The sequence below is a fragment of the Triplophysa rosa genome, linkage group LG19, assembly GCF_024868665.1.
Source record: "Triplophysa rosa linkage group LG19, Trosa_1v2, whole genome shotgun sequence".
Lineage (NCBI taxonomy): Eukaryota > Metazoa > Chordata > Actinopteri > Cypriniformes > Nemacheilidae > Triplophysa > Triplophysa rosa.
Window position 1 is genome coordinate 14,042,827 of NC_079908.1, and position 27,628 is coordinate 14,070,454.

The 27,628-nt window shown below is 39.3% G+C and overlaps 1 protein-coding gene across 2 annotated transcripts in view; it reads right to left on the reverse strand.

Annotated features, from left to right (window-relative positions):
• Nucleotides 1-27,628, reverse strand: part of tnksa (tankyrase, TRF1-interacting ankyrin-related ADP-ribose polymerase a) — a 90,442-nt gene that overhangs the window by 50,632 nt on the left and 12,182 nt on the right. For both annotated transcript variants that reach the window (XM_057359502.1, XM_057359501.1), the window contains exons 3-4: nucleotides 27,469-27,564; nucleotides 1,447-1,483 (exon numbers count right to left, since the gene is read on the reverse strand). In XM_057359502.1, the coding sequence (XP_057215485.1) occupies nucleotides 1,447-1,483; nucleotides 27,469-27,564 (133 nt within the window). The remainder of the gene's footprint in view (nucleotides 1-1,446; nucleotides 1,484-27,468; nucleotides 27,565-27,628) is intronic.

Consider the following 27,628-nt stretch of genomic DNA (forward strand, 5'->3'; position numbering starts at 1 on the left):
TGTTGTAAAGCAGATCTGTGTTATGAAATCGAGAATGAATCATCTTCTGAGGATATGATGAGAGTGACAGCTCCAGCTTGTGGCCCACAGAGGTTTGATTCATCAACACCTGCCAGCTCCTCCTTTACAGCAGTAGGCCGAGTGTGACCGAGTATGACAGCGCTGGATTTGCCGGCCGTGCCACAGCTACGGCCAACAACCTCCTGCCATCTGGGGCGAGAGATGGGCCTGATGCCACTCTAATCAAATGTGACAAATAGGAAGGAGAAATATTTGCTCCCCAATAGCGTAGCCATGCTTCTCTGTTGGAACATATTAATCGTTGGCCATTCAATATGTTTCAAATCTGCCCTTGTTGTGAAATAATGCCCTCCTGACAGTTGCAAAAACTCATCAACATAAACGTAAAACATGCACGCCGCAGAGGAGCTTCTCTGTTGTTCTGTCTTTGACCTAACCTTGCCAAAAGCCACAAAAACAGTAGGGTTTATTCCACCTCAGTGGCGCAGTTTCCTCCCGCCAGTAACTACAGATAACTGACTTCAAGGTAAAATACAAGATCTTTCATTTAGATGCGCGCTCTGCAGCAGACGGGGAATGACGACTGGCTGGGAGAGAGGCTGAGGAACTTCATCAATCTTCTTGATGTGTTTGCGGATGCATTGTGGTCTTCGGGAGATTACCGATCGGAGCACAGGGCAAACCCGCCTTTCTTAACAGTTCGTCTCTACAATGTGACCAAATTACAAACAATATTTTTAATTCACAGGGTTGTTCGTGAGATCAACATAATTCCAAAACAATGAAGCCCCCTTGTATCTCCTCCTAATGATCATGTTGGGGAGAATTACAAGGCCTTTGTAAGTTCCCTTTTCTCTTGATCATTAAATAACAAGAGGCATCATTTGTATCCATGCTGCAGGCTGTGCCCGAAGGCACGGTTACAACAAGGGGGCAAAGACGATGGAGATGTAGACCTGAAACGTCTTTCTCATGTGACAGGCAGCAATGACTGCTGGGATTGCCAGTGCATCACGCGTTTCCAAGCAGCCTGTTTCTCCATGGCTACGTTTTCCGCCACTATAAATACTCGTTTGTTGACACTGAGCTTACCTAAATGAATAAAACAACAGGTAGACACAAAGGAAGGGAAGTTTCAACACATCGTCCACCTCTGGAAACCAATTAAAAGCCATACAGAGAGTTCTGCCTGTGGCATAATGCTAAATAGTAACCCAGGGGGATGTCCTCGGTTCACGGCGAGGGCTTCTCCGGGTCATCACATGTACATTTGACAACACAAAGTCAGACATCTCCATCCCTTCTCTAACACGCGGGTGCACATGCACATGCACAGACAAAAGAATAACAGCGAATGGAAAACAATGAAAGGAATGACAGGAATGGGAAATGAAGAACATGCAAAGAAAAAAATCATGTACTCACCTCGCAGCTTCCAGGAGTTCGTCCTTCTTGTATTCGCCTAAGTGGTTACAAAAAATCATGGTGTCAGAAGCGGGCAGAATGAAGGACGTACAGCAGCAGCAAGACGCCAGATTCACAACGGTACAGCGGACCGCCGACAGCCCCACACGCTCAAACGCGTACGGGCATCAGTGCACCAGCGCTGCTGTCGCCTCTCTCGCCCTTTCTCCCTCTCTCTCTTCTGGTGGTGGTGGCGTAGCCAAAGGCGCCCCCCTCCCGCCTGATGAAACCGTGACGTCGTGCAGGTTGTGGACGCGGCATCAGTGTCTTGGATACGGCAGGCAAACTGACGCATATCCCCGTTCTCTCTAAATTAAATGGCTTTCTGTCTCAGGCGGAGAGACGGCACACACACGTATACACACGCGCCCCCTCCCCTTGTATACAGTGAGCCCAACCTCCTTGATACCTCCCTTCCACTGTCTAGTTATGTTTGTACAGAGGATAACATCAGATAAGGGAAAGGAGGGGGGATATGAAATAAACAAATTACGCCCGCCCCCTACCCACAATACTCGGCTTCTCAGCCAATCGGAAGGCCGCATTTAATTCAGCAGTGATTCTCCCCACCCCCACATGTGCTCGCTCGCTAGCGAGGGTTGTGCAGACAGGAGAAGCGAGAAATAAGGGGGGAGGATGCAAAAAGTGAGGGCGAAAGAGGAAGGGAATGAAGAAAGCACGAGTAAATGCTGTGAAGAGGTGGAAGGCGTGACATATGGACCGGGGGGAGGGGGTGTATGAACAACAAAATGGCTAAAAGACCAAAGGTCGCAAACACTTGAGCTTGATGTATGTTTTCTAGCCATCACAAACAAAAGGTTGTGAAGGGACAGAGTGGGAAAAGATGATAAGAGCATGTCTGGAAAACTCATTATATTCCTCGTGTGTTAGTCAGACCAAACCTCCGACACCTGCAACCTCCCCCACACAAAGATCCTACAGTGTGTTGTACACACCAAAACAAACACACATGCATGATGTGGATGGGAGGTCAAGTGATTATGTGCTTGTTTTCCTAAATGTTTAAACAAAACAAAACAAAATCACAAACAAAAGCTATTTATTCATATTTTTTTGAGTGATGAGACTTTATTAAAGACCGGTTCTCATCAATCCTTTTTTATAATTATCAAAATATCGCTTTAAAAATCGTTCTAAATGTAAGAGTTTACGGTTTAAATTTAAGAGTCCACGCCACAATATAACAATACAGGACAACAATATCATTGGGATCAATTCAAGAGCCTATCAGAAGGAAATTTGACCATCTGATAAACAATAAAAATTTGACAGCCAATCAAATTTTAGACCAAGATTAGAATAAACATAGCATCTGTTTATATTCATATTAATAGCTAATATAGCTTGGTGTAAATAAGCCTTAAAGTGATAGTTCACCCTAAAATAAAAAATATTTCATCGTCCCTCATGTCATTTCAAACCTGTATGACTTTCTTTCTTCTGCGGAACACAAAAGAAGATATTTTGAAGAATGTAGGTAACCAAACAACATCAGACCCCATTGACTTCCATTATATGGACACAAAACCACTGTGACATTTCTCAAAATATCTTCTTTTGTCTTTATTTTTGGGTGAACTGTCCCTTTAAATGTGGGTTGAGAAACAAGGATTACAAAATTAGTCGTTCTCGCAGACAACTAGCAGCCAAATAAAAAGCGCATTGACTTTGACATTTTACGCATTTCATTCAGACTAATCTAGTATGAATATTTGATTACATCCACCTTCCCTAATGCAAAGTCACCCAGTTAAAGATGTCTATTGCTTCTAATTGGTGCAAATCAATCGCAGGCCCTGAGAGACAGACCATATGACCCGAGTTATAAAGCAACTTCAAAAGATATCATAAATTTCACAATCTAAAGCTCTCAAGTATGAGTTCTAAAGGCAACACTGGACAATGGCAACATGAAATGGGACTAAAGTCATTTTAAAGAGATCTTTTCCTGCTTACTTGGTATTAAAGTGCTGAATGTCTCGAGGACAGATCACTTCTAAAACACCAACTGGCATTACTGACGGAAAAGAAAGCTAGAAAAATGAATATAGACAGCAACACACCGCAGATGGCGAGGGAGAAAACATCACAACTTCAGAGACTATTAACAAGCTGCCTGCCAAGTTTAGCAATCTTATCAAACGGTATCAGAGAGACTATTAGTCTGATACAGTCTGATGCTCTCTGAATACAAAGAAAGCTTAAACAAGACAATCAACAGGGCTCCAGACTGCGCCTAAAACGGTCGCATCTGCGACCAAAAATATACATTTGCGAGTGATATTTTTGCGGACATCGCCAGTGGCGACCATCCAAATTTACTCATTTTAAATTGGATGCAGCTGGACTTTTTCCCGCACGCTCAGCACCAGCGATCTACTATCCGTTGTCGGGTGTCTTTACAAAAACACTGCGTGCACTCAATGGACTGACATTTGGAGCTGCAGTTGCTGCATTACACCACAATGGAGGCGCTGTTTCGTTATCAGCACAGTGAGGCGCTGAAGAGTTGCATTATATTCCTCCTAAAGAGCTATATTAGGAGCTGTGCTGCTGTAGCTGTATTTCTCAGCTGTTCATGTGAATATTGCTTCTGTTGCATCCAAGTACTTTTCATTTCTTGCTAAGTTTCTCTAAATTAACGTGGCGTACATCACTGTAATGTTTTAAGCTGTGCAGTTGAATCAGCGTTATACTGTACTGTATACTGTACTGTACTGTACTGTACTGTACAGTTCGCCAGTATGAACGCACACCGTGATCAAAACGACGCGCAGACAAATGACTCCTTTGAACCGATTCTTTTAAACAGAATAAAAGAGATCAGTGAATCATTTAAAACTCAGTGAACCACAAGAGAACGCAGGATGTGAATGAGTTTTGCTACTTAAGTAAGACTGGTTAATTCAGTTGGCTATTTTGTGCTGAAAAGTTAGTTGAAAATGATAAAAAGCTTAGGCCATATTTGATTTTAAACAACTTTTCTGTTTGGTTTAATAAATGTATTATTTTAATTTTTTTAAACTTACTAATTGTAATTTTTATCTAATTTTTAGAACTTCTATTTGTTGTTTGTAAAGTGTTAAAGCCACTTAAAGGTACGGTAGGCCTACACGTGACTGTGTGTGTACAAAATCAGGATGGCACCACCTCCACCTAATTTTGAGCCAGGAGAAACCCTGGATAACTGAAAGTATGTGATTTCAAAATTTAAGTTAATATTATGTTGCTCTTAAAAAACAATTTGTCGCTTGTTTTTTTCCTAATAGGAGCCAATGGCTCCTTAACTGATTTTTTTTGTCTGGAAACCCCTTTTCAAAAACGTAAGAGATTTTGGGTGAACTGTCCATCTCTTCAGGAAGTAGGCAAATGACCATTTGCTCGCACTTCAAACACTGCCACTGAAGCAAATCCTAATCTCATCTCTTCGACTGCACTACGCTGGTCTTTTGACTCCGAGTCGTAGCTCCGGCACACACCCACACAAAAATATACTCAAAGTAAACATGCACAGCCCGAGGACATATGACCTGCCTTTGATTTCCAGACCAACACGTTGATAAACGGCACTCTGCAAACCGATCGAGTGCACTTCAGTCTCACGCTGTGTGGGTAATATGGCTGGGCGATGCGTTTAATTTTTTTTATCGATAATCGACTTTAAAATCATCGCGATGCCCGATAATATCGGGTGTGTTTGACTTCATGCAACGTTGCGCAGATGATCAATCTGTGGATACGGACCGGGAGGGAATTCGTTCCGGACCCGCCAAGTGCCAAACAAACACGCACACGTGCACACGCTCACACATACACACACACACACACACACACACACACACACACACACACACACACAATGGTATTATTTTGGGTGCTGGGTGATATCCATAAATTACCGAGAGTCTCCCGTTTGTTTATTTATCATGGAAACTCTCGTAACATTTGAGACCCGCGATCGCGGTGATCTTTTCTCGGGTTTGCGATCACGGGTTTCAAATGCTGACAGGTACGGTCATATATCATTAAACGCAATACAAGTATAGGCTATACAAACTATACGCAAAGCCTTGCCATCACATCCGCGAATGCGTCACATGAAATACTGATGTGGGGAGGTAATTTATAAATCACAGGAGGTCTCCAGATAATACTAATGCCCTGCGAAAACTGTGAATGGTGCTAATGTGTAACCTAACGTTACGTCTCGAACCAAATTCACAGAAGGCTCCAACTACGCAAACTGCTATCCAATCAAAGCTGTGGGCGTTTACTTCCAAGTGTCTTCAATGCGGCACGCCCATTAAAACCGAGCGTTTGCAGAGCTGGCCTCAAAACCCGAGTAGAAAATAGCCTATTACTTCTTGATTTTGATGATTTTGAATGTAAAAACCACACGAACGTCATAAGTAGACCTCGTACAACAGTATAAAACAATAAACAACACCACTTCATCGCACCTTTAACTTTCACGCTAAAGCCTACATCGCATGATAATGTTATAACGCGTATTTTCCATTATTATCAATTATCATCTGGTATCTGTCTGTTGTAATCTACATCGGGATATTTGCGACACATCTGCGATATATGATAACATCGTCACATCGCCCAGCCCTAGTGGGTAACTGTGTGTACGGTGCAGAACTCCGAGTGAGAAGAAGATTAGAGGGAACTGACATGAGTGGTCAGTGGCTGGACCGATGCCTAGCTGGATCACAGAATGAAGATTTTACAGGAAAGTGGGTGGTATTGCATCAAGGTGTTTTCCACGTAAGCCCGGGGATCCATGGTCGACACTTTCCTGAGATATGATGGGAAATGGGGGACAAATCCTGTTTGTTACGCCACATAATTTTTTATTCGGGAGTGGAAACAAACATTCAGAAGATTAGCTTCATTTCCTCTTCCTACACGTTGTTCATCTGCATCCACCACTTTGGAACACTGGGGAATCTTAAAACATCATTACTCATTCTCTTTCCTGTTTTTCTTTTTGAAATAAAGTTAAATGTTTCATTATCCTTTACCATATGTTTTTTGTGCTTTGTTTTGATTTTTTTAACTGATATGTATCTCAATAATTTATCTCAAACAGTTACTTTCCATAAGTCATGAACACAGAGTTTCGTTTGACTTAGTCAATTTGTGTAAGCTTTGAGTTCATCTATACAACTCTGTGGTGCTTAAAAAAATTGTTCACCCGCCACTATTTACTCGCCCTCAATTTGTTTAAATCTGTATAAATTCTGGAGCACTACTGACTACCATAGCAGGAAAAGAAAACTACTATAATGGGCTCACAGAAATATTTGGTTTCCCACATTCTTCAAAATATTAGGCTGGATTCACATAACTGTTAATAAGAAAAAATATAAGATTGTTCTTAAAGTAGTTCAACTTCAAAATGAAAAGAAAAGAAGATATTTTGAAGAATGTTGTTAACAGCCCCCTATTTACTTGCATTGGTTACAATAGAAGTGAATGGGGGGCTGTGCTGTTCTGTTTCTAACAGTTTTCAAGATATATTCTTTGTCTTCTGCAGAAGAAAGAAAGTCATAAAGGTTTGAAATGACAAGAGGCCGTGTAAAATGATGACAAAATTTAAGATAAATTATAGGTAGCTCCTTAGAATGTTCCTTCTTAAGAAGTTCTGAAATATTTTTTAAGGACATCTTAATTTTTTCATAAGAATAAAATGACATATGCTTTGTAAATCAATCTTGAGAAAAAAATGCAAGAGCGGTCTTAAGAAGTTTTTCGGGAATACAAAACATTCCTAACCTTTTTCTTAAATGAGAATTTAAGGAAAAAATATGGCAGTTAAAAAGAATTTTTCTTCTTAAGAATGTTTTGAGAATTCACCCCATTGTCTTTTTGTGTTCCACAGAACAATGAAATTTATACAGATTTAAAACAACTTGAGGGTGAGTAAATGATGAAATACTTTTTGGGTGAGCCATTCCTTTAACGTTGGAAAAACTTTCAAAAGAAACAAACAGTCAGTATTGACAGTCATTCTATCAGGGTAAAAACTGCAGATGTGCCGTTTAAACATGCAGAGCCTCATCTAAAATGCAACAAAATTTCTAAATAATTTGAACTGTTTTACTCCTATTTAATTTATCCATGAAAATAGTTACTCTCAATTATTAAAAGACAAAAAAGCCATATAAAGATTCAAAGTCTTTTTGATGCATCCCAGTTCATCCTATAAATGGAAACAGTAGACCACGAGAAAACATTTCAACATACTACGATTTGTTACATACTAATACTATTTAGGACAGATATTATGCAAATCGTTTTTTTTATGGCAACTTTATCCAAATGCATCCTTTCTAAATCATCTCTAAAATCTGGGGGGAAAATTACACGGTGCACAAGGCCTTATGGGTAACGTTTGTGGTCATCTGAGACACCTAAAGCCCAGCACTCTTCAATCTATTAGAATGCTAACTGCTCGAACAGCAGGGCTCTAGCGAATAAAATCATGACACCTCAAGCTGCAAAATTAACTCAATGAGTCTAATGAGTGATCAAATGAACGCCTGCTGAAATATCAGCCCGTCCACTGGTATCTACGCTTCACGCTGTGATAAGTGCCCACATCTTTACATTCACCCTTTTACTCTCTCCTACTTCTCATTAACAGGCAAGCGTTCGGCTCGGACCCAAACTTGATTGAGGAAATAAACTATGTCGAGAGGAGCTGCAATGTTCACCTCTGTTAATATAACTCATGAGTCACAACTCTGGGCGAGAGCTTACTGCACACAGCCAACAGCGAATGACTGATGATGGCTGTGACAAAACCTGAAACTCAAATGATTGCTTTGCGGACTGCAATTTATACAAACATGGCGAAATAAACCCTGCAGTTTTGGATCAGTGACTCTAAATGGAAAGTTCTTGGGACTTGGCATTAAAAGATCAGAGCCCTGCGACACGGTCACAGTTTACTGATGGCAAAGTGGATCCCTTCTGCCAAACGGAGACCTGGGAATTGGAACCTAAGCCACGGAAAACAATCCAGCTGAGCCCTTCTCTCTCTCCTCTGGCTTACATGGGAGAATTTAGCTGTCAATCAAAACCCTGGCATACCCTGAATGGGTCATTAAAGAGAAAAATGGTAAGGAGTTTGAGCCTTAAGGTGTCGCTTTCATTTACTCAGGACATCGATTCAATGTCCTTAACACTTGCCATGTTAACGTAATTAAAAATCATTGGAAATATTGCTATTCTCAAATCCCAAGCCATTAAAAAGTAGACCTTAAGCACACAAAACTCATTGGACACATAAAATGTGTTTTTTTATACATCAAGATCACGCAAGACTCTACGAAGGCAAAAGCACTTAAAAACAGGGAACAAGATATTTAAAAGGAGTCATAGCATAGAAACATATTGTGACTCAAGTTGTTACCTATGTGGTTTGCTATCAAAAGTTGGGCACAAGCAGGGTCAATGGCAGATGGGAACACCTGGAATTTTTGTCATTTAAAGAATATGCAACTAGGCTTGTGCTGGTAGTACATTTTTATGTGGCAGTAATTCATGAAGCTTTTATTACGGTAGACGGTAGTATCACGGTGATGAAATGCATAACAAAAACAGGTCAAAACAAGCCAATATCAGTGTTATAGTGTCAAAAACAAGTTTTATAACTTTTTCAAATATCAACCAATAATAAGAAATAAATAGAAAGTACAGCTTATTGATCATTTGTCAGGTGTTTAACTAAATATAAAACATACTTTACTTCATACTAGATTTTAATAAGTGAACACATGTAATGGTGATGATTAAGCTAAAGATGCCCACTTTACTTGCTGTTCAATAGTGTATTTAACATACATAGTCAAATACATATGTAACATAATATTCATGGCTTAATATTTAAATGGTCATTTTTACTGACACATCAGTTCATTATAAATAATTACCTGTCAGTGTCAGTACAACAAAGGTGCTAATTCATGTTTCTGAATAGCAAGCAGTAGGATAGCTTATAAAGCTTAATAGACATTTAAAAGCAGCACTCTGTGGCAAGATACGACTGTGATCCGTTTCATCTTTCAACTTCAAATCACTGACATTATTAACTACATAACTATGATTAGCGGATGACTGTATTTTATTTGTTAAATTACGAGATGCAACTGACAGGAATGCAAATGGAAATATAATCCATGCAATTTTGGCACTTTAGTTCGGCTATTTGTTTCTATGTGGTATTCAGAAACACGTAAATATGAGAAGTGGCATGACATAACTCATATTTCACCGTATTACAGAACACCGGCACATGTCTACTTCCAACATATTATCATCGCAAGACGTAACAGTACGCTCAAGTGACATTAAGTTTAGGGGTGGGGCTTCATTCTTGCTTTTTTTATAATGGTTGTGCCTTTTTGTACAATTTACATTGTACAAATTCATCCAAATTAGCCACCTCATAAAATAGTTACAGATTCTGTAAAACCAGGCTGAAATTTCTCTGGTTAAAAGAATAAAGCATCATTCTTGGGCAAAAACCTTGTATTTCCAACACTGCTGTATTTTTTTATAATTAAACACCGTGTTGTAATAACATTAAAATACTTTTTAACACTATTTTTATACCAATTAAATTAAATGATGGTAAAGTGATAGTGAGACAAAAATGAGAATTCTGTCATCAATTACTCACCCCTTCTTGTCATTTCAAACTTTCAAACTTGTATGACTTTCTTCCGCAGAACACAAAATAAGATATTTTGAAGAAATTTGGTAACCGAACAGCGCTGGCACCCATTCACTTCTATTGGACACAAAACCAATGCAAGTGAATGGGTGCCTGTTAACAACATTCTTCAAAATATCTCCTTTTGTGTTCTGCAGAACAAAGTCAAACATGTTGGAAATGACGTGGATGGGGGTGGGAAAATGATGACAGAATTTGTATATTTGGGTGAACTATCACTTTTACAATACTCTAATACTTAATCATTCTTTTCATTAGTTAACAATTTGTAAGACCAATAGGCACCCCCTGCCCCCAAAAAATCATGACAGGCCTCATCATTTTTGGATGAACTGTCCCTTTAAGATATACACAAATACTTTAAAATTCATATTTGCAAGCGGTCTAATTGTATGACTACACTCTTGCATCACTACTAAAGAGCTTAAGCCAGGCCAATCTAAAAAGATCTAAACCTCGCCAGAGATTAAATCAGACCGTGTTGCACTCCCTCATATTATCTCAGTAGATACATCCTGCATCTGAAGTGTCTGATAACCAAGCTCATTATTTTTGTCTCTCTCTTCTCGTGTCTTGTATTTCTGTCTACAGTCCTACTACAGGCACACCGGGTAGACATTCAGCCATGAGTAAAACCAGTAAATTACAGTGTGGGGATAACAGTAACCAAAACCAACAGATAGACTGAGAAGATAATTTACTTTCCTCTCCATCATGAAACAGGAAAACACGGACTGATTGGTAATGTCTCTAAATGTATATTTTTCTTCTATTTTTAGGCTTTGTGAGCAATTATCAGTGTGGGCTGATCTGTCATTTTAGTAAAATGTTGCAAAATGGTTGCCTCCCTCACTAAGTGTTCACAGTGTTAGACGAAAGGAAATGGATTTAGTGACAGCAAATGGCGTGTGCCGTGTGGCGGGATTTGCATTTTCTCATGGAAACCCTTTTGAGTAATGCTCCGGTGGATAAAGACAAATGAACACTGGAAGAGGGGGAGGATTGAGAGCTGCGAGAATTTATCAGAGAGCCGATCGAAATGCAGCCGCCAAGGTAATCAATGAGCTGTCAGGGCTGGAGAACAGGCTTGTCACACAGGAGAACAGAATGATGGGGCTTTTGCAGGGCCATGAGCATCTCGCAGTAAGTGAAAATGGGTGGCCTTTAGAAAATATTCAACAGAGATTAAAACTATCCACAAAAAGTCAATCCACTTGGATGAATACAACCAAGTAGGGCTGCACGATAATTTATCGCGATACCACGATTGTAATCGAGCTGGCTGCGATATGCAATGTGTCAATCTTTTTTAAAGCGTAGCTTGTCCGTGAAGCACGGCTCTGGGATCAGTAGGAAATGCTGCTCGATCTAAAAGCAGTGCGAGTTTGAGTCGCTTATAATGTGCATTTGAAAAAGCAACACCCGTCAAACACGATTATTATAAATATACTTTATTATCATAAAAATACCTGATGAGGCTTGAGTAACATTGATAAAAAGATGTCCATAGGCATAGATTGTAGAAGGTGTCGTGGTCTTCTTCTGCAGTGCGTATTTGGAGTTTCCGCACGAGAGCGCCCTCTGGCTTTCGGATGCAGCAGCATTTTCCCGTACTTCACTCAAAAGCTGTGCATAAATCACATGATATCTATCGTCGGTTTATCGTGACAGCCCTACAATCAAGCTTTTCTTATTTAAAGGAGCAATGTGGAGATTTTAGCAGCATCTAGTGGGAGATTGCGAATTGCAACCAATAACTCACTCCACCACTTCCACTCTCTTTCGAAGCACTACGGCGGTTCTCACAGGACAAACATGTTGTTGCGTTTCTGCTTCTTTGCTGAAGGAGATTATGTATTTACAAAACACGCTCTGCAGAGCCGTTTGTCCATTTAGGGCTACTGTAGAAACAACATGGCGAATTCCGTGCAAGGGGACCCGCGGTGTATGTAGATAGAAATAGCTCATTCTAATGTAATAAAAACATAACATATTATGTATGGTCTTTATATACCTCTGAAGACATAGTTACGTACAGTATATTATATTGCATTTCAGTCAACAGATCCTCCAAAAAACTACATATTGGACCTTTAAAGCTGCAATCCATAACTTTTGCCTCTATATCGCCATCTCTGTTTGAAACTAAAACTGCAGGTTACTTTATGTATTGAAAACAACTGCCATTGAAATTGCACCAGACAGATCAAACTTCAATCATTATTATAAGTTTAAAGTTGTGAAGCATGGTAAGACAGTTTTGAATACTGTTTATTTATGTACTTGCTCAATAAAGGATTTCTGCTTATTTTTAACCCCCCAAAAATGCACTGTATGTACGCACTGCAGCTTCAAGAAAAAGAAAAAAACAAAGCTTCAACAACCCACAAACAAACCCAGTCAGTCAAGTGATTTCTATTCAGAACTAGCCAGCTAGCATACTTCAAGCTTCAGTATATAGATCACTCTAGTTCTGAATCCCAGTAAATCGCTTAATATTGGGTTGAATATATCAAATAAATGGGATTCGAGCTTTGTTATAATCATTGAACGTGGGAGCGTCTTGATGCTCTACAAAGTCACAGATGTATCTGCTCCACTTCTGCTGTGTAATACGCTGTGGGCATCCAAAAGGGATTACGCTCCTGCTGCAATAAGAGGTTTATCCTCCTCACACCACGTATAAGAAAAGACTTAGTGAAAAACCCACCAAATGTGGAATAAAGCAATAGGAGAGGGTGGATTGAAGGTGCAGAAAATCTTCGATAATAAAATGGGTCATTAAAAACACGGGGCCGACATTCTCAATTCCCGTCTCCCTAACCGCCTTGCTTCAATAGATCACGCTGAATGGACATCCCGACATTACTTTCGATCATTTGCTTTTCAGCTTTAACCCCTCCGCTGCCATTTCTATTCAGATCCCAGTTTTTCTACAGAGTGGATTGTGCCTGTTTACCGCTGACAGCTTTTGTGACTGCGCATGAAGGCTATCTGGCCCCGACACCTCAGGCATCCCGAGCCGTGGGCACAGAGGACTCATTTAACATTTCTGGCTTTAAGGCCCTTCCTGCGAATGCCCTACTTGGCTGTATGTGCCTGCGAGCTATGCCGCTAATCTGTTCGCTTTCTCCTCAGAACTGTCAGGGAAGCCAACAGCACCTGCCCGGAAACAGGCAGCTTTCCCAGAACGACCGTTACGTGTCCAGCACTCTCAAACACACAGCTACTGCTGCAAATTCTCTCTTTCTCTCTCTCTCGAGCGTATGTGGTGAGTAGAAGAGGCTGAACCAGCACCTCCCTCTGGGAGCTAATCATAATAACAATGTGTACACTTACCAGGGTATGACTTTCTTAAGAGGTGTCATTTGTATGCAGGCCTACAAACGTCTCATTTAAGGCCCCAGACTTTAAATAATAGAAACCTCACAAGCGAGGCGGCAAATTACGGTCTAAAGGTCCGGGTGGCATTATTATTTCTTTAGCCACTGGTTTGACTCCAAGAAAACCAAGATTAAACGAACGCAAACCAGCGGAGTGACGTGTAACAAATCTAGCAGAAAAAACAGCGGACACAATTTGTGAGCGCGTTGTTAAGACTTTTGTTTTGTCACATTAGTATTTGTCCAAAGCTCACGCTGAGTTACCCACAGGAGGGCAGTGTTATTCCCGAGCCAAACTAATACTAAAACGGTTTGTGCTGCTTTCAATCACAAACAAAATATGCACTACAGAAACATAAAAGTCGAACATTATTCCAACACAACTCTATTTCCTTATGTAAGATAAGCCACGCTCTGAGAAAAATACCGCAGTAGATAGGGTAAGGTAATGTGAACTGGCAGTCAGAGCGCCTTATGTTAGTGATATCCTCATGGATCTATAACTGACCTTGGCTAATCTGAACATCAAATGAGATCTGCACTAGAGAGAGTGTACTGCCAGAATCAATAACACTTGGCACATATATCCAAACAGGGCTAATGTGTCAGAAATCTACGACATTACAAAGAAATACATATATTGAGTGTTCCTGTAGCTCAATTAGGAAGTGCATTGCATTTGAAGCGCAATGGTCATAGGTTTGATTCCCAAGAGCATGCTAGATTGAAACAAACGTGCCGCACACATCCTGCAAAGTGAAGCCAAAGCAATTTGATCGTGCCCTGGTGGCTGGCTGCAGTATAGATGACGGCAAACTAAAAAAAGTCCAAGTACACTTCAAATACATTTTTGCCAAAAACGGTTTCTGTCATTTTAGTCAGTTCCTATCACGCTGATGCATGTTCAAGTGTTTGTTTTTCCAGTAAGTTTGTTTTAGTTAGTTATAAGATGCTACAAAAAGTGTGTGTGGAAACATTATTTGCTTGTTTGTGACTGCGTCATCTGGGAATATAGGCGGGACAATGGTGTGCAAACTCTGGCTCAGAATGACGTCATTAGCGCAATATGTCAGCGGCAGGGATGGAACGGTTCATGAAAAAAACGGTTTCGGTTCGAGACAAGCCTGTATTGTTCGGTCCGGTCATGCGCAGGGGCTTATTAAAAAAATATGGTTGCTTAATGGGAGAATCTGACAAGCAACCTCGTTTACATCCATGGCCGCCGTTTTCTTCAATGCATTGACTAACACTCTCTGCTCACAGTTAGGCTTTTTTGGACTTCATGCGGCGCAGCGCAGACCGATCGGCCCGATGTATACTATGTATACAACTATGTATACCGAATCAAACCGAAAACCGTGACCACAGAACCGCGACACAAACCGAACCGTGGATTTTGTGAACCGATCCACCCCTAGTCAGCGACCATATCTGGGATAATTTGGCTTCATTGTTCTATAATAGAAGTAAATAGAGGCACGTCATCCATCTTTTCGGTCTATGGTCTCAAGCAGTGTTGGGTAAGTTACTCTGAAAAGGTAATTAATTACTAGTTACTCATTACATATTCAACAGTGTAATTAGATTACTGTACAAATTACTCTCTCCAAAAAGTATTTGTTTACTTATTACTAATTACTTTCTATATCCTATATCAACCTTGATTAGTTAAGTGATTCAAGGATAGGCATGAAACGGCTCTTTTAATACATTCAAATAAATAATATTAAACTACATAAAGTACTCTTATTAACTGACCAAAGTATTACAAATGTGAGAATAATATATTAAAGCACTGATTTTAAAGTTAGACTCTGAATTTTGATGTCAATTCCACTATTACACACATATATTACACAAAGTATTTAGTTTAATTACATTAAAAGTAACTGTACTTAAATTACAGAAAAAATAAGAGTAATCCCTTACTTTACTTTTTCAAGGAAAAGTAACTAAATTACAGTAACTAATTACTTAGTAACTAGTTACACCCAACACTGGTCTCAAGGCACCATAAGTCCCTTTGGATAAAAGTGTCTGTCAAATATATTACAAAGATTTCTATTCGATCACCAAAAAAAACCACAATCAAATCTATTACATTAACTAAAAGAGAACAAACAGAGAAATCAATGCAAATGTTAACAGTCCACAATGCAAAGAATAGAAAAGCTTGCCCTTGAAAAGATGCGCCTGCAGAGATGTTCCAGACTTCCTCAAGCACATAAAGGCAGACAATGAACAAATCTTCACCTGCTTCATGATAAAATCTTAATAGGAAAATAGAAACAGTAACTCAGACTTATTACACCAGTTTGGCCCAGTAAGAAAAGCAAGGGGCTGATTGCAGTTTTTACAGTCCGGTGTCCAGCAAAGAGGACCGATCGGCTGTACGCCCACAAGAAGCAGCTTCTGACCATTAAGCTAAGTAATTAATTGAAGTTAATGTTGCCTCAGATATTCCTCTTCGCAAAATGGCTCTGTGAGCCTCCATTATCGAAACCCCTCTGGGTGCTTTATCAGCAAAATTTAATGACTTCTTTTTTTCTAAAGCGAGCCATAGGAAATGTTTTTTATCAACAAAAATACCAGTTGTAAAACACCAAGGGGAAAAAAAAAAATCACACGGAGCTGGGATTTTCAGGCATGACCAGAGCCACTGACTATCAAAAAAATTCAACACAATCCTTCTGTAAACATCCAAAGTGCATATACAGAGAACTACAACTTCGATTAAAGCTGGATATCAATGATACCCTTAATGTTCAGGTCTATACACAAATGATTTCAGCAGAATGAGACCAGACTGTTGAGCTGCATACAGAATGAGGTCTTTGCATCGTGTCGCTGAGAGCAAAGCAAAAACTGTTTACAACAAATGTAATGATTTCGATTTGATTTCAGCTTGTAGAATATTTAAACATTGGAGGCGAGCGGCTTTGCGGCTGGGTGCTCTGTATACTGCAGACAGGGAGTGGATAATTCAGTAGAACATTAATTATTCAGAGATAAACAGACTCCCTTGATCTGAAGCTCCACAGGTGGGCTGAAAAAAGATCTCCCGCTGCTCCCTAAGCTCACGGGTAAAAATGGCTTCAGATCAATGAGAGGTGGCTCAGTCTGGAACACACACCAAATTTCCCAAGTCACAAATGTTCCAGCGGAAAAAACTCCCTCACAACTACAGATCTTGTGACCACATCCCTTAAAGGGATAGTTCACCCAAAAATGAAAATTCTGATATCATTGACTGACGCTCTTGTCATTTCAAACGTGTATGACTTTCTTTCCTCTGTACAACACAAAAGAAGATATTTTGAAGAAGGTTGGTAACCGAACAATGAAATATGATTAGTATTAGGGCTGTCGCGATAAACCGACGATAAATATCACATGATTTATGCACAGCTTTTGAGTGAAGTACGGGAAAATGCTGCTGCATCGGAAAGCCAGAGGGCGCTCTCGTGCGGAAACTCCAAATACGCACTGCAGAAGAAGACCACAACACATTCTAGAATCTAGGAAATGGACATCTTTTTATCACTGTTACTCAAGCCTCATCAGGTATTTTTATGACAATAAAGTATATTTATAATAATCGTGTTTGACGGGTGTTGCTTTTTCAAATGCACATTATAAGTGACTCAAACTCGCACTGCTTTTAGATCGAGCAGCATTTCCTACTGATCCCAGAGCCGTGCTTCACGGACAAGCTACGCATTAAAAAAAATATCGACACATTGCATATCGCAGCCAGCTCGATTACAATAGGATTTAGTGGTATCGCAATAAATTATCGTGCAGCACTAAATTTAGTATATGCTCATTTCAAGAGGCTGACGGGCATTCAAGCTTGACAAACTGGCTTAAATTCCACATGAGCCAAAGGTTACGACTAGACCTACAATCCTCAGACATAGGGTTCTTAATATGCTGTAACCAAACACAATCTGAAAGGTTTCGCCACAGCCGAACGCGGAGGATGAAAAGGGATTATCTGACCCACCCACCCAGCAGGGCACAGGCTCTGGATCAATTGCTAGATCTAATTGACTGGGAAGAGACTGCCTGCAATGAAAAAGTAAATCTTATAAATAAAACTGCCGCCAGTTTTGTTTTCCTGCTTAAATCCTGGTAGGAGAGAGGCAGGATATTATGATGAACAGATTAAGTAAACAACCCCTCTTAACTCTGGTGCTGAGAGGTTTTCAAGATCGCACTAGACGTTTTCTTTTTGTGTGGCAACATAACACGAGGCTCTTTAAACAGCTTCAGTCATTTTGAATTCACTTATTTCCATAATAACGTAATAGGAAAGTCAGACAAAATAAAAGCCCCTGGATTTAAAAAAACGGATCCAAAGACAGCAGCAGTAAATAAACTTGAGGATTTGTTCTCTGTTCTATCCAGAAAATTAAAAAATATCACTGGTGATCAGGGAGCTATGGACCATACAAGAGCTTTGGACAAACTAGAAAAAATGGCTTGTCAGGACCAACAAACCATCAGCCATCAGGTGTAGACATCTAGTGTTTCCAAGTAGTGACCTTGTAGGCTGGACATCAACCATGCAAAGAACCATAAAATAAAAATACCATCTCGAAGGTATAAGAGAGCAGTGTTGTAAACCTAGGCCTGTTTCAGGATGCTGAATAATGAGCAGTCGAGCTGTCTGCGGTGAGATGGCTGAATGGATAATTATGTGACAGTGCATCTGTCTTTATGTGTGTGCTTGCTTTGTTGACATGAAATACTGTTGGAGGGCTGTGACATGCTAAACGCCATCCAAAACTATTTTAAACAGCATTTTGCCAATTTTGATGAGGGATGAACTTAAAGCTTTTTTTATCGACCATCCCTTTGAATTGAGTAACCGCTTACATGACGAAGAGTGGCTTACAATATTGGCCTATCTGGGTGATGTTTTTTCCCGTCTGAATGAGCTGAACTTCGGATTGCAGGGAGTTGCCACAACCATATTTAATGTACAGGACAAAACTGAGGCCATGATCAGAAAGTTTGCTCTCTGGACTAATTGCATTAACGAGAACAACACCGAAGCCTTTTCATCATTGCATGATTTTTTGCTAGCAAACGAACTCAGCCTTACTAACAGCGTTAAGCGTGACATAATGAAACACCTTTCTGAGCTGTCTTCGCAGTTGCGCAAGTACTTTCCCGAGACAGACAATTCAAACACCTGGATTCGCAATCCATTCTCTGCAAACAGCACGGCGAACCTTCCTGTTTCTGAGCGAGAGAGTCTCATTGAAATCTCTACGAGTGGCGCTTTGAGAATTGACTTCGCACAAAAATTACTGACAGACTTCTGGATAGCTTTGCATGCAGAGTATCCTGCCTTAGCCGATCGCGCTTTGAAAACATTACTGCCCTTCTCCACAACATATCTTTGCGAGAGTGGGTTTTCAGCACTTGCCCACATAAAGAACAAATATCGACACAGCCTCTGCATAGAGAATGATTTTAGACTCAGACTTTCTCCGATACAACCAAACATCACAGAGTTATGCAAGTCATTTCAAGCACATTTCAAGCAGAGTCATTTATTTATATATATGAGTCATATATCATTTATTGTTTGATAAAAGAAAATTACATGTATTTGGAATGCAAATAAAAAAATGTTTGAGACCACAATTGTGACTGTAAGAAAAGGGGGTACGCAGAATGATGTTAAATCCCTGCGGGGGTACGCCATTGTAAAAAGTTTGGGAATCACTGACCTAGAGTAACACACGTGCAAGCAAAATCTCTCAAGTCACTCAAATTAGACTGAAAAATATGCACCATTTGTCTCTTAAGTTCACCTGGGAAAGAAACTGGCAAGAATATCAAGTTCATTATTTTCTCCATCAGATTAGAAAAGTAAACACGTCAAATAAGTCTTTGTTCTACTGATAAATATCCTAATTCTTAACTCTAACCTAAACTCTTAATCTAACGTATTAAAGATGATGCATGAGGGAGTACGTCAGCGTATTCTGACAAGATTTATGTAGAGTTTTCTGTGATCGTCTTGGGTGTGGGCGAACTGAGAAACATTGAACTACCTTTTAAAGCAGACTGTGAATCTAATTTTGTGGAAGATTTCAAACTTAAATCTTTTTCTGTTTTTAGGACATTTTATAAGACGAAACTTAAGATGGATATTTTAAGCATTTTGCTTGGAAAGTGGGTTTGAAAATAACAATAAAAAACATCATTATTAGATTTGATGTATTATTCATTGTTTATTGATAATTCACGCTTGAGGTCAACAAACGTCAGCAAACTTTTCCATTCAATGCAGTGCGTTTTTTTCAAGTACTCAACACAACTTCCCTCAGAAAACATCTGAGGCCTTGTGACTTTGTATTTCCCTTGACATTTGCCATTTTAGACTCTATATTTCTCAGAGTAATACAACCAACATATATCTATTTGCAGAGGGAAAGGAACACGCACTGAACAGAATCCACAGTGCTGAGCAATATAAAACATTTCAGACGTTTTAAAAGCATACGAGACATAATGCTTAAAGGGATTTTTACTTTATTTTTGAAGCATTGCAGCAATCCACCGATTTACCAATCAGGTCTACATGCTATAAAAACTGCATTTATTTCACATTCTTGCGTCGTTTTGTGCTGGAGGGCACTTCAAACATCTTACCGTAACGCATATAAATGTCAAAGTCGTCGTTCAGACAGCTCACACCGAGATTCAGTCTAGGATGAGAAGGCTTAGTGTGTTTTTCTATCAAAATCAACCTGCATTGATTTGGAAATAACTTTTTCCTGTTTATATATGTACAAAGCGGTCATAATAAACATCGTTCCTCTCGAAAGTCAATCAAGCAAAACTAAATGAACAGCGTTCTATCTGACACTTTAAGAGGACAACACGCCGGCAGCTATTAGATTTTTCCATTCTCAAGTGTTATGAACTAATCTCTTCAAAACGAACAGGTCGAACATATTATATTAATCAAGTCTGTAACAATAGAGAAATGTACCCGCATCTGATTGCAATGCTAGGGGCAGCGTGAACTCTAGAGTGTTTGAGGGCAGCAAAACAAAACTGATTTAGTTAATAACTGCAATCCCATGCTTCATTTAAAAAAATCCTGATGATCAACATTTGTCTGTTAGTATTCTTTAATCTGTGTTTCATTTTATAAGCAGTGTTGGGTAAGTTACTCTGAAAAAGTAATTAATTACTAGTTACTAATTACACATTCGATAATGTAATTAGATTACTGTGCAAGTACTCTCTTCAAAAAGTATTTAATTACTTATTACTAATTACTTTCTATATCCTACATCAACCTTGATGAGTTAAGTGATTCAAGGATAGACGTGAAACGGCTCTTTTAATTCATTCAAATAAATAATATAAAACCACATAAAGTATTATTATTAATTACAAATGTGAGAATTATACATTAAAGCACGGATTTTAAAGTTAGACTTTGAATTTTGATGTACATTCCTCTTCTGCACACACACATATTATTACACAAAGTATTTAGTTTAATTACATCAGAAGTAACTGTAATTAAATTACAGAAAAAATAAAAGTAATCTCTTACTTTAATTTTTCAAGGGGAAAGTAATTCAATTACAGTAACTAATTACTTCGTAACTAGTTACACCCAACACTGTTTATAAGCAGTACCAGATTAATCAAAATGATCATAACTTGGGGAGGTTTCTTAAAAAATGTGCTTTGAGACGAATCCTTTTTAAACTACATGCACCTAAACATTAGCCTTCCGATAAATAAATTTTGCAAGATATATGCACCGGCACTTTTTGTGCATTTCTTGCACTTTATTTTCAACACTGTCCCACTGAAACTGCAGGCTCTTCCAAAATCCTTCTTAACTGAACACAGTACATTTATCACTAACAAAAACATTCCCATACGTTACATAATGAGATAATGTTCGCTGACTTTAATAATTTCATAGTAAGCATGAGCCAAATCATTTACTGTTCACACAAAAAAGACTCAAAAGACACACAAATTACTTTGTTAATGTGGATTGAATCATTTTACACACAAGCTACAGAGCAAGTGTTCTAAAAGAAGTTGAAAGAACATTCTGTCTTCGCAAGGACTTCTTCAGATGGCCGACTCATTGCCATATGATCAAAGTCAAACTCAAGGTCTCACAAAATCTGTCATATCAGAGAGGCGCTGACACCACTTGGCTGTAATTTGTGTGTCATATACAAGCACGAATCAAACCGCCTACTCTGGCGTTTTATTAAAACTAGAGCTTTCATGGATAAGAAAATCTGGAAACAATCTGAATGGAAAATAACTACTGTTACTGTTCTTCTACTGTTCTTAACTGGGCTGTTAAGAACACAATGTAATAATTTCATTCCAATGTTCTGTAACGGTTTACCTGTTCATACAGAACAGCTTTGACATTACCTAACCATTGGTTTTATGTCTTAGCAAGAACCCATCTCTTCATTAAAGATGCCTGGAGACAAATACACAAAGGTAAATATTAGACACACTTCAAAGAATCATGGCACAAAGTCTACAAGATCTACAAAAAATGTGATCTTCACCTTAATGATATTGACAATACCTTAAACTAATCCACAGAAAGTCAATAATATGTTTTATTCCTTCAGTATTGTGTGGCTGGATTGTATGTCTAACCGTATAACTACAACAATACACATCTTACAAAGAAGGACTGACTTTTCAATCTCACACCAGAGCAAGTTTTTTATCACTTTCCTATTAAAATATTTATCACTAAATGAATTATACCGTCAGCACATCTCTATATGTAGCACTACTGAAGCAGAGTAATGAGGTTGTGTGTGTGTTGCGAGTGCCATTAAGTTGATGTGATGCTCTTGTTAGTGTGAAATCTGTCACGCCTGCCTCATTATTACCCAGACACAAGACCAAATCCGACGAGGTATGTTTACACCAAACACTCCCTTTCCTCATAAATAATACAAAACATTCATAACCAAAACACTTGTAAAGCACCCCTTTGGTAACTTTGTCATCATGCAATCAGCTCCCATAACCGATATAAACGTGCAATGAATGTTTAAACTAAATGGGCTCCATTAGACTGCAGTTAATGCAGTAGTTAAGGCTTTGTGCTGTTATTTACAACTTCTTACAATAAACAATGCAAATACTTTGTTTAGAAGAACTGTTCACCAAAAATGAACCGTCATTATTCACTCTGCAATTCCATATCTTATTTTCTTTCTTCAGAAACTGTTGGATGCAGCTACACTCACAGATGACTGGATGGCATTCGACCTCTCACACGGTTAATTCGTGGCGTAACTTGCGCCAGCAACATTCAAATTAGCAGAAAGAAAGCAAAGGGAGATGAACTGTGCCTTAGGCGAACAAACAAAATTGCGAATGACTGTTCTGGTCGCTAAGCTTCTAAGAGAATATTTCAGTTAGTAATTAGAAGTTAGCTTACTGGGAAATAAACAAAGTCTGGTGTGACCGTAGACAGCTGGCCAGACATCATTCCGAATGAATATCTCTGGACAGGCGATGGGTGGTTTGACAGGAAAGCTTTTCGGCAGGGTCAGGTAACCAGGCAGGAAAAGAGGATCTATAACAATTATCTGTAATACTCAAGAGACTAAAGTGCAGCCTCTGCTGTATTTATATACACAAAACCAAAGGCATCACCCTGGCTCTGAGAGCAGGGTGCCACAATATACCAGCATTGATCATAACAGTGATATTAAAGATCGGGTAACATGCTATTTCATGCATTCTGACTTCTTTTCACTGTTAAACGTGCTGGCTTCTCATGCTTAACATGGTCAACTTGTTAAAAAACGAGTTGGACCTATGACGTATTATTTCTGTGCTTGATACACTCCCCCAGCACTCCAACTTGTTTCGGAAAGTTTTTTATAAGTCTGGATCCCTGTTTCGTAAGAGAGATCCTATTCCTTTTATTGGGCAATTCTCCCGGAAAAGCACGCCCATGGCAAGGCAACAGAAATAACCCACCCACGCGCCAACCAACCAGCAAAAGGAAGACCTGCTTATTAAGATTGGCTGCGCTGCGTCAAGATTGGCTGCGCTGTGGGCCTGCAGCTGCAGCTCATTTCTCTTGCAATAGTGAGAGAAGTTGAGGTCCGTTTGTTTGTTCACTGCATTTTAGTGATGGATGTTATTTAAACTGTGGATATAACGCTTGATTTGGAGATCATTTGAAACTGATAGATGGTCCCAGTGCTAAAAGATGTCGGACATGAACTGCACGTGGTAAAGTCATATGTTTGTGTTTTGTTGGCAAGGGATTAATGCGATGATGTATTGTGTGCTCGTGCTGTAGTTCCGTCCCCCTGCCTTCCTCCAGCAGCTTGTCTTTATCCGGGAATAATCGTACAGCTGTATCTCTTTTTTATAAATTTGATCAAACTAAATACTCTTTGAAGATACGACATATGCAATACTAATGTATAGGTATTCAAGATTAATATGAGATTGGCAGAAACTGCGTGTTACCCGATCTTTAATAATTATGATTATTGATAGTGTGTAAACATATAAAGGAAGTGGGAAGTGCAGGATACATCCTTAATATTCCGGACAGTGTTCGCACCTGATGATTTGTGTTGCAGATTTCAAACTAGTGTAAAATTGATCATAGTCGCTGCGAATCTCACTAGCAGAAGCTCGGCAACAGGCATGCACTGGCAGGAGGCACTGGCTTTTGTGACAGACTAAGACTAAAGCATCAAAAGGCAAAAAAGGCCCAAACCTTGTCGAGTGCATTGGCTTTAGCGATCATCTTATTTTTTATTTATTACTTTTCGGCAATGTGTTTCTTCTAAATGTTGATTTTCATGGTAAATCTCACGGTTTACAGAGAATTTCTTATGCTCACCAATCACCACAGTTGCAAAGCGAATCATACAGGCTTCAACTATCTCTCTATCCTCATGACGCCACTTGAATAAATCTGCACAATCACTTCTGTGCCCTGAGAACTGACCCTCTTGTTCATGCAAGAGATGACTGCATGTATTTTTCATTACAGAACTAACTTCAAATTACCGTGACGTGAGAAATGACTGATTAACAGTGTTCCAAACTATTATAACCTTGTCATACACATAAATTGAATCAATGAAGCCTAATGTGTTTAAATAGTGTTCTTATTGATTTTATAATGCATCACTGCTGCCATTGGTTTGTTTGTTAATACGACAATAAAAAAACTGAATGGAGAATTGCTCCCAAACATGTAGCTGATGAGAGCTCTCCTACATCCCTCTTCCAAATGATGTAGCTACCAAACAGGAAATGATGCAACTATGTGTAAAAACAATCAGAATGTGTCTGAGTGTCCATGTAATAGATCAGTGAGGTCTGATAGTACATGAACCTCTGCCACCAAACACTACAAGGATGGGCAATATAAAGGCATTTAGTCACGACTGCTTTGATTATTTACACACAAAGACATGTGGAGTACTAAGTGAATACAAAGCTGGGCGTGTCATGTAGGGCTGCAACTAACGATTATTTTGATAATCTTTCAGTTGGGCGATAATATTTTTCGATTAATCTGATAAAATGTAATTACATCTTTTGCTTATAATAAGTAAATCAGATATGGGAAAATTATACACAACTGAACTCATTAGCCTTCTCCCAAAATGTTGTGAATGTCTCCATAATTAACACACCTGGTGAGTTGATTCATGTGTGTCATATTAGAAGCAACTGACAATAGTCTCTCCCAAACTTGGGAGCGAGGGGACGGTCGGCCAAGGAAATCATTTTTTTGTGCCATGAAAAGTGAGATATTTGTCATTCAAATGTAGTGAAGTACAGTAAAAAGTAAATGTACTTCGTTACCCACCTCTGAACTAAATAAACCACCAAATCAGGGTATTTAGCCTATTATGTACTTTGCAAAGTGCAAACGCCACAAATTGGGTTTTACTAATATAATCTTTAATTTTGTCATTTAAAACACCTCTCCCCTTTAAACTTTAAAACTGCGCAGCTTGAAGAGATGCATGCAAAACACGTCTGACTTTAAAACTGTGCACCTCGCGCTGCACGGAGAGACACGTCTGACTTTAAAACTGCGCACCTCGCGCTGCACAGAGAGACACGTGTGACTTTAAAACTGCGCACCTCGCGCTGCACGGAGAGACACGTGTGACTTTTAAACTGCGCAGCTCGCGCTGCACGAAGAGACGCATCCACGGAGAGACACGTCTGACTTTAAAACTGCGCAGCTCATAATGCATGGAGAGACACATCTAAAACGGTAATTTTAAAAGGGAAGAAGATGCGCTTGATTTATTGCGCAGCTCGCAAGTGACGTCACAGACCAACTAATCGATAATGAAATTCGTTGACAACGAATTTCATTATCGATTATTATCGATTAGTTGTTGCAGCCCTAGTGTCATGTCCCAAACAATTTAGTTGTTTATAGCTGCAAAGCAACGTGCTGCATCAATAATTGTTTGGCCTTCACAGGTGTGTATATCATAGATGTAAATACACAGATGCCTCATTAGTGTACTACTTCTATCAGCCACTATACAGAAATTTATAAACATCATTCAAAACCTGTATATGACTATGTATGTCCATACAATGGAAGTCAATGGAGTCCAATGTTGTTTGTTACCAACATTCTTCAATATATCTTCTTTTGTGTTCTACAGATAATATTACAGTTTATTACAAAAACTGTAATAATAAACACTGCATATAATAACAAACCAACACATTCTGAAATGTTTCTTCAGGAATTTAATTCTCAGCATTTTGCAACAGCATCAAATGTGGCTCATCTCAGTCAAAAGCAACGGCAGTTGCGGTTCAGTTTGCTTACATTAGTTAAAGCATCTACTGCCAATTAAAAACTTTTAACAGCATCACTTCTTAATTATAACGTATTTTATACCATGGTCTTTTTGAATACTCGATTCTGATTGGCTGGAAGGTGTGCATTAAAACCCTTTAACGCACAGGTAGCTCCAGTAAGTTTGTTTACATTTGAAATTTAACTGACAATTAATTTTGTAATTTCTGTAATTTTCACCTGTTTGATCTAAAATTTCACTGTAAACATCAATAAAATCTTTAACTTGGCAAATGACCATGGTATAAGCGGGATAATCCACAGCTAGACTCGCGTTAAAGGGTTTTAATGCACTTTGCAAACGCAACCTCCGCTTCGCGTCGGGTGGTTCTTCGCCTCCACGTCGTGCCTTAAAATCCTTTAATGCACGGCTAGCCGTGGATTATCCCTTACATATTCACTGAATTATTCAAAAAGAGTCTTTACTACATATTTAAATAATTTAGTTGAATTCCTAGCCAAAAACAGTGAAAGTCTATGTCCAGTCCACTTGTGAAATTTTATTAACATCCTCAAACTTTGTTTATTTACAATATTTAAATTAATTTTGAATCAATGTGGACTCACGACTGCTGAAACCCAACTGTATACCGTTTCTGTTATCTAGAATCACGCATACAATCATCATACCACCCAATCCATCTACTAGAGAGAGCACACTAGACAGAGCAACGTTCAAGGACGACAATCATCTCACTTTACACAAACAAACCTAACGTGGACGACCGCTACATATCAATTCCGCTGGATTTAAAAGCTGTGTGTAAAGGTAGTATCATTCTGAGGGTACCAGAGGGGAACAAGCTGCAGACGCTCAGACTCATAAACACAAAGCACAGGCAAAAAGAGCAAAGAATGTAGACAGACAAAGCATGCACAAATGGTTATGGAGAACATGAGGTTCCAGTACTCACCGGTCAGCACGGCTTTGGCGGATGGGTCAGCCAGGTCCAGGGCAGACTTCCCATCTGTGTTGCGGATGTTTGGATCGGCGCCGTGTTGGAGCAGCACTGTGCAGGGGAAACATAAGCAGTATCGTAACTCAGGCAGCCATAGACTGCTGCTGCTGGGGCT